The 9172-nt window shown below is 42.1% G+C and overlaps 1 protein-coding gene across 1 annotated transcript; it reads right to left on the bottom strand.

Moving 5' to 3' along the window:
- Window positions 1-1708: 1708 nt before the first annotated feature.
- Window positions 1709-8975, bottom strand: efhd1 (EF-hand domain family, member D1). Its single transcript, XM_064302533.1, has 4 exons — window positions 8563-8975; window positions 4707-4854; window positions 3737-3871; window positions 1709-3016 (listed from the first exon to the last, which is right to left on the bottom strand). Exons 1-4 carry the CDS (start codon window positions 8856-8858, stop codon window positions 2882-2884), a joined length of 714 nt encoding a protein of 237 aa, XP_064158603.1. The 5' UTR covers window positions 8859-8975; the 3' UTR covers window positions 1709-2881.
- Between the last annotated feature and the right edge of the window lie 197 nt (window positions 8976-9172).

Here is a 9172-nt window from a genome sequence, read left to right as displayed (position 1 = left end):
CACGTCAAATTTCGCTATGGCTGTTTGAAATTACTTTGTGGTGTCAATACATAGTTTGCAGCCAGTAATATGTGTAGTAGTGTTATGGGATTTAAAGTACTCGCCACGCTAAAAATAACACACTACACCTTAACACACGTATATAAGCAAAACATGCAATAACTACAATTTTTAATCTATACAGTGCATATATTTGTGTTAACATAGTATGATGGCAATATTTTAGGCCTGCAAGCCAAATCAAGGTGTTGTCCAAGGATATTTCTATTATGGCTGCAATACACATTTTCCACTTGACAACATACCTTTGTATCAGATGTTCATCAGCAAAAAACATTTTGCTCAGATCAGGGGCATGCACAGACATTTTGAGGGGCAGGGTTTAAAACCAAGAAAAAGCCCCAACACCCCTGGGCGTCGGCACATTACATCATGACATTGTATGAAAACTAACTCTCTCACACATGCACTCACACACACATACACACACATACTTGTGCGCATCATGTACCTGGATGAAAAATGCATTGTTATTATCATTATTATTTTATTAATAATAATAATAATAATAATAATAATAATAATAATAATAATAATAATAATAATTTATTTGGTCCAGAGGGACAGCCAAGGAGGACAAAGGGGCAGCAGCTCAAGCCACTGTAGCCACCCCCTCCGCACGTCCCTGGCTAGGATGTATGTGTAGACTTGATACTGCTCCCTGGCCACACCCAGTAAAGCAGGTTGAGCAAATTATTGCACTTGCTCTAATGTTTGAAGACTGGAAATGATACTTATTTGTCAAAGGCCATGGATGCAAATTAAATACTTTTCTTTGTCATCGGTCATAGCATGCACCTGGTACAGACACCAAATGCATTTGAAAATGTGAAAATGTGTTTGGCAGTAATATTTGACAATATTGTAGTTGCTTGAAATTCCTAATCACATTGCGTACTCCATTATTCACCCTATATCTGGGACATTTATCAATTATAGATGCGTTTATAGTTTATCATTGAGCATGGTTGTAGGTTCTACATCATGCCTAGTATGGTAGATAAATGTTACAGCTTTTGTCTGGAGGCACGCTTGGCAATAGCTCAAAATTACAATTTGACAGTATTCTAGATTCACCATGGTGCAGTATGTTCCTAGTTGTAGCCGTTTCCAATGATAATGGGAACATACAAAACCCTTCATATATCAAGTAGTGATTTCATTCATTATTAGGATGCATTTCAGGTATAAGAACTGGGAAAACAGACCTCAAAATCCATGTCAATTATTCCTTTCAAATCTTTGCCATCTGCAGAGCAACAGGTTTTCCACTTCCACTTAATTCTAAATTTTGCTTCATTTTGAAATTTCTACAAATGTTTTGAAAACATTTTTTCCAAAACAATTTAATTGGATGAAGGCAGACTTTGGGATTAAGTCTTCAGTCCAAAAGCAGCATCATAGTGTATTTATCCTTTCAGCTTGGATAGTAGCACACACATTGTGTTCATGCAAATCTTGAAAAAGAACATTTCTCAAGGATAATTAAAAGGTGTACTAAAGTTTGGGATTAAGAATTTCATTAACAGATTATGACATATTTGTATGAGAAGGGAAAGCGCTTTTGACATATGAAATTTCAGTGTTTATTGTATTAACAAAACAGCAGTTTGCTTTTGACAACAATAGAAATGTCAGAATAAAAACATTACACAATTATGATTGCATTTTATTTATGAAAATACATAATTTGAATTATTTCAATTCTAGACAAACATTAAAATTAATACGCCATTGTGACTGCACATTACTTTTACCAGGAGCTAATAAAAACATTAATTACACAATATTATCATATTGAATACCAAGAACAGCAACTGAACTTGTACAATATTTTAAATCTGACACAGGCATTCATCTATATATCATATATATCAGTATATATCATATATCAGTGGTTCCCAACCTTGTTCCTGGAGATATACCATCCTGTAGGTTTTCACTCCAATCCTAAAAAAGCACACTTCATTCAACATTAGTAGAATCAGGTGTGCCAAATAAGGGTTGAGTGAAAACTTACAGGATTGTAGATCACCAGGAACAGGGTTTGGAACCACTGGTATATGTCAATGTTTATATAGTAGACAAATACCCCTATTTGTGACAACACAATGTTTCACAATGAAAACCCTTCAAACAAAAATCTATACAATTAAAATAATTATTTTGCAACTATAACTTTTGTAAAAACCAGTGCTCTTTCTGCAATTTTAGGAATATCAAACATCACAAATGTGCTCCCATCAACCAAATCTAACTTGTGTTCAGTTACCCAAATACACAGTATTTCTATAGTGAATTCACAATACAATAATATATGATCAGTTATTTCAAACTAAATGTAATACCTGTTCAAAATTTGGCATGACATGTTTCTTTTACATTTATTTTATGTCAATGCAAGAGCATTTTCACTGCCGCATATGAGCAGTATTTACTAAAGAGCTGCCAATTAGCTGATAAACAGAATGTTTATTGTATTGAGAGGCTAATATTTCACAGGAACTCAAACAAGTACTTTGGCAAGTGGATCACTTAACACTAATCTATAATATTGCTGCAGTGATTTGGGGCAACATGGTACTGTTGCTACAATGTTTATGCCACATGAGAACAATACATATTAATATGTTAAGCGAGGTGATGGCTGCCCACACCTCACTCCTTCCCAGCCTACAGTGTTTCAGAGGTCATTTTGGGTGCAGACATTTTCACGTCAGTCTGAAGGAACCAGGCACTAGGGCCATGGTCCTGTCAACTGGATGCAGGGGTAAGCAGGTCACACTTTTTGGGAGGGGCAGGGGTCATGCTGGGCAGGCGCTCAGGGACAGAAAGTGGACTGCAGTTCTTTGAAAGCTGCACGGCGCTGCTTTCTCTCCAGCTCCTGTCGCTTTCTTTCCTCTTGCTCCTCCCGGATCTCTGCCTCAAACCTGCTGCCCACCGCTAAAGCCTGCACCTATAAGGAACAGGCTGCAGTGTGAACATTTTTGGAAATTGAGAAATGCTCCTAAAATACTGTATGCATAAGAAAATTGTTCCTTAAGCAAACAAAATATTGATAGTTTAAATGTTTGACATCCTGTTAAGGCACTCTTCTAATGTGTAGATGGGCCCTACAGCCAGATATTGACTCTGGACCTATTAGCTGAGGCCCACAGCCCAACATGGCAGCAAATAATTTGCCATAGCGTCATGGGAAGGATTTCAGCTGGAGAGATGCCCGTTTTTCATCACGCTCCAACTCCCTCTCATCAATCAGGCCAATGCACCCCTGAATTAACAGGGAGTTTGCTTAGAGAACTATGAACTCTCAAATTGTGCATTCCAAATTAGAAAAGAAATCTCTTACTTTGGCCACTTAAAGTTTTAGATGTATATTGTGTTCAATGTAACCACAAGAGGGCATTGCATCTCTGAGCAAACTCTAAGCAAAAATCTGAGCTGGAAAAATATCAATGGCAAAGAAACATATAAGCATTGTATCCCTTGGCTATCCAGACATATAATCTAATATAACTACATTTCTTCTTATCTTTCCTCATATTGTTAGAATGCAAAGCACACAAACTTGCACAGTACAATCTGTGCATAAACGTAAATCATTCAGCATTTACTGTGCAAATGTAATGAATAATGGCCTAGAGAAACCTATGTAAACAGTCTCTATGCCACATACCTTGGCCTCAAAGAAGTCCCGAGCTCCCAGCACACCCTCAGTGGACACATCGATCTCAGACAGCCGTGCCAGCATCAACAGGCCACTCTCCTCTTGCAACTCACCTGCTGCGGCCCTCCGGAAAATGAGCAAAAACTGCAGGGGGCATAGTCAAATATAAGGTGCTGTCACAAGTGAGAATAGCCTTGGAGAGAGACACTGTTCCTTGTCCAAGGTTTTGGACCTAACATCACTTAGCAGTAAAAAAAATCAACAACAAGTTTATGGCCTTCCAGCCATAAGCTAACACCAGAAGGTGAGGTTCCTTTAAATGTCATAAAGAACTTGTGTTGCCACATCCCAATAGAATCTTCTCAAAAGCCCTTATTTGTACCCCTCCTTATCCTCTATTTAACATGTGGTGATTTCTATTTGTAGAAAGGGAGGCAGGGACTGGGTTCAAGCAGCAGGGAAATTATGTGTGTTTCTGTCAAGCTACAGTTGCCTGTCACCTGTCACCCTTTCTAGAGGAGAGAAAGTGTTTGGCATGCACAAAAAAGAGAGACAGATGGCACCTGTTGACCAGCTTATCTTGGTCTTCTGTCCAGCCACCACCACACTGCCATGTTGTCTCACAGCATTGTCAGAATTCCCACACTATATCCAGTAATAATGAGACACACCTCCTGAAGGCATTTTAATAAACAAACGACTTCTACTTATGGGCTAAAAGTAGGCAAGCAGGGCACAACAGAGTGCCAAATGAAAGGCCCAAGTGTGGCTATAAGAGGAATCCTAACTAGAATAGAAAGCTGTGGCTTTACTTCATGTCCCAGTGCACGTGACTGGCTCTGCATGTTTGGACAGACTTCCTAATGCACTCGCGACACCCACAGGCCCAACAGTACCCTTGTTGTTTCTTGTTTGCCATAATTGGTCTTTGGATATAGGAAAAGTAAATGTTAACTAAGCCAGTTCTTTAAAAAGTCACCTCTCTGAAGCTGAGTTTGCCATCAAAGTCCTCATCCACCTCCTTGATCATGCTCTTCAGGCCCAGGTGCGTCTGTGGAGCACCCAACTTCTCCATCATCATCTTCAGCTCCATCAGGTCAATAAAGCCATCCTTCCCAGAATCATACCTGGACATGGAAAGGGGGGGGGGGAGGCGGTGGAGCACAAAATTTTTTTCCAGTCAATAACACAGTACTCATTCTTAGTGCTAACAAATCATGCCTGACCAGATTTACTTTGCACTGCCAGCTATTCAGTCTCTTAAATGTCTTATATTTATTTTTGGAAGTGAATACCATTTTGTGCTAATCAGCTAAGGGCAAACCCTGATGCTATCAGCAAGCTTTCTGGTCCCTCAGGTCCTGATATACAATGAGCTGGGTGCCTAGTCCAGCCAGCTGCTGGCAGAGATCCACTTCACACTAGATGCTATCCACAGGGTTATAATACACTGAGTGCCACTGTTCCAAAGGGCAGGGCAGAGTCTCCGATTAATACAACATTACTTTCTATTTCCAGTCACAATGACACAAATGAGTGAGATTTTATCAAGGTAAGACCACCCTAAAAATTCCCCATCTGAAACAAACCCATTTTTTCACTTCTGTGAGTCAAATTTCCATCATGGATTGCCCAGGTCAATGCTACACATTAGTGGTCCTTGCAGTCAGATCCACCCTCAATAAATGCAGTTAATTCACCCATTCATTCTGTAATTCCTAGAGAGGGGAAAATGACCAGATCCTTTCTTTATGTTGTGGAGAACCAGGCAGTGGGGAAGTAGAGTATTGTGGAAGGTATGCTGTCCCCAAGACTGCAGAGGGTGACAACTGTGATAAGTCATAGGCCACCAGCAGACATTAGGCATATGGCCTGGATTTCAGCACCTAAGCGACACACTGCCACTAGAAATAATGCAGCCACAAGACCTTCCAATAGGTCAAGAACTGTCCTAGTTTTTATTTAGCCTTACTTAAGGGTTCCTGTATCTTTGTGAATCTCCTATACACGCTTTAGTGAACACTGACTTTTAAAATGGAGAAATACAGTGTACACTATAGGGGGCTTCATAAATAAATGAGTCACAGGCACAATTCAGGGGACAACAGGCTATAGAGAGCAGTGTTGACAATTATCAGTCCTGGCACAACACTAGTATGCCTCTCTGGGAAAACACTGAATATGGTGTGTAAAGGGGGCCAGAGGGGCAGAAGCAGGCTGGAGCATGCAAGACGGACCCAGAGTTACTGTTTGTGATGAAGGGTATTAATAGCTCCTTTCACACAGCTGTTAGTAGGGCACTGTTCCTGGATGGGTGGGGGTGTGAGCCAGTGTGCTCAGAGCAGCTGGGGGCTGGAGAACAATTTCAGTATTCTAACATTCTTACCCACCCAGCATATCAGATAAACATAATCCGGCCTGTCTTGCATTGATTTTCCTAACCCCTTTTCTCTCCCTTGCCTCCTTTTTACACCACTTCCAAAACTCTGAGATCAATTTATCTCTGTACCCCCATTCCCTTAACTTTACATGAACAGGTTCCTGTGAAATCTGCTCTGAGCTCACTGAACCAGATCCCGAGAACACCCCCAAAACTTCTGCTGCCCTAACCCTACCCCCTGCAACAGACAGCTGGGTTCTGTTCATTCAGTCATATGCTTGGCCAGGACAGCTGATTGCCCATCAATGCTGAGCTGTACAGCAACTGCTGACAACAACTGCAGGACATAACTGTCTGTCAACACACAGCTCCACAATTAATCTACAGACTACAATCATCCTAATATGTCAGAGTCCTCTGTCCTCATTCAGTTCAGCCAAACCCATTTTAACAAGTTTATTTGCTTGCTTGTCTTTTCCTTTGGGAAGGGTGGAAATCTATATCCATATCAATTTTTTTGTTCTAATTCCTGATATATTCCCATTACTAGTGTATTTCTGTGTTTTCTTGCAGGTATGGGAGGCAAAGTTAGGTCAATTCCAAGGGCCCTGACTGACACGGGCCCTCAAAAAATATTAGAACATAGCATTTTCAGGAGTGGTGGGGCCCAATGTGAGATCTTTTCATGGGGCCCAAAATCCCTGGTGGTGCCCATGCCTGTGGAATCAGTGGAAACCAAGTGAGTAAGACAAAAAGAGTCCGCAAGAGAGGTGAGGTGGTACACGCGGTGGGCAGCCGTAGGCACGGCTGGCGCATTCCAGCACCGCAGTTCGCCCACAGCTTGGCCCCGTCAGCGTGGCTGTGCCACAGAGGGCCACAGATGAATGCGCATTGATTCAGAGTTCCTCCCACAGCAGGCCTGTCACAGCGCGGAGGAATGCATTCTCTGATCCTCACCTCGTCCCCAACTCAGCTGCTCGTTTCAGGAACATGGGCAAAGATTGTGCACGACGCTCATAAACAAAATGAAGGATACCATTTCTGTGTAAGACTGTGTTTTGCTGCCACCAACCGTACTGGCCAAATGGTGACCAAAATCAGACGGAAATAAGTTGTGGTGAACCTGAATATGTACTTTTGAAGAGAGCAATTTACACATATATAAAGGATTGATTTTTTTTAAAAACTGCTTGGTCTTTTTTTTTAACCCCCCTAGGCACACACACTCTGTCCACTGAAGTATGTTACAAGGGCAACATATGGCAGGAGGGTGCCACCGGCAACAAATAGCCTATAGCGCACGAGAGGCAAATCAGCCAGAGCCTGCCGGAGTGTGGGGCCCAGTGCCAGTAGGGTTCTCAAAGTCAGAAAGTGGGGCTGATGTCTCCTGAGAGAAGAGGAGGTGGGGGGTTACAAAAGTGGATGATGAGATGGGGAGGAGAGACATAATTTTCACTGTAATAGGATCTGGAATCTGGGGCAGCCGCTCTTAATCAATGTGTTTGTGCGTGCATGCATAATTGTGAGTTTTAGTGCAAGTGTGAAAATGCACTAGATAGCAGACACCCCAGTGTGGTATCATGCCGTGAGCTGCGCAACAGGGTAGCCACAGAATTACAACAGCAGTTTCTGATAAAGGAATGGCTTTCCCCCCCCGCTCTCTTCCAGGGGTACTTGGGAATGACCCATTTTCCTAACTTAGACGGCCCCTTTCTTTATGTTGCATGGGGTGAAAAGGTGCATGGGGAGTAAGAGTAGCAAGAAAAACAACACCAAAAGACATGAATGGCTCTCCCAGGACAGATGAGAGAGAGTGATACGGCCTGGTCACCCCTCTCTGCCGGCTAGCCTACAGGACAAAGGTGCCATTGTCACACATAGAGAAGCGGGGAACACAAACAGAGCGCCTGTAACAGGGAGATAGGATTTGAGAAAGTGTCCCTTGTCCTAGATATAAAAAGGGAAACTAGCACAGTTCAGTGAACATTGGGCTGGCACTGATGATGTACATACAGAAGCCCAGTTGAAAAACACACAGTCTACTCTAGTTAATGGGGCAATGGCTCAGAAAAACTCAGTCTGCACCCACCAAGTTAAAGCTTCTGCAAGAGGCTTTGAGATGAGACTGAGATAAATTATAGCTGACCACATTACAGAGCACTTGAAGAACTGCATGTACCGGTAGGTAAAATAAGTATGGCATGGCTGTATTAAACGCGCGTGTGTCAAATACACACAGCTTAATCTCTGAGGAGGCTAAACAATACATCATTAGATGCAATTAGATAAATAAATCCCCGTATGTGGCAAGATTCTCAGATTTCCTTCATTGAAAAATCTCCAGGTTTCAGTTAATTCTACAGAAACGCTCCAACGAGACCCAGCTGCGGCACAATCAAATAAATCAAGCGCAACCCAGTTTCTTAATCACACACCTGCACGACATACTCCTTACCGTTTAAACATTTTCTCCATATCTTTGATCTGTTTCCTCGAAAATTCTTTAAATTCTGTGTAAGGGTTAAAAACCTTCGTCTGCTTCGGCTCTGTGTTGCCCTCGTTAATATCCAGTCTTCTTGAGAGTTTTGCTGTCAGTTCTGATGTAGCACTGCCATTTATAACTGCTGTTTTTTCATGCTCCTCTCCCTGACTCGTTTTTGTCCGATTATCTACTACACACAGGTCCGGAGGTGCTGACTGCTCCGTGGCTAACCTGCGCTGCAATTTCTTGGCCAGCTCTTCAGATGCCATTGTTGATAGGTAGCAAGGTGGTGAGGTAGGCTAGCTCTGAACTGCCCTTTCACGTTAACGATCAGCTGCTTCTGACAGCGTGCGCTCTCTGACTTCGGACAGAGCTTTGAAGGGGCGGTGCAAATCGGAGCATCCACACACCATCTACAAACTGACCCGCCCCTACTCGGACAAATAATTGCATTAATTACTTGTACGTGAGTACACAGAAAAGAGTTTTAATGTGAATATTAGGTCCACCACTTACCTGTCACAGTTATTTAAAATAATTATAATTTGGGTACTCAGTCCCGGTTCTAGACTGCTTTGACTGT

This window comes from Anguilla rostrata, chromosome 12, assembly GCF_018555375.3.
Source record: "Anguilla rostrata isolate EN2019 chromosome 12, ASM1855537v3, whole genome shotgun sequence".
Lineage (NCBI taxonomy): Eukaryota > Metazoa > Chordata > Actinopteri > Anguilliformes > Anguillidae > Anguilla > Anguilla rostrata.
The sequence above is the reverse complement of the archived record's forward strand: the minus strand, read 5'-3'. Positions and strand labels throughout refer to the sequence as shown.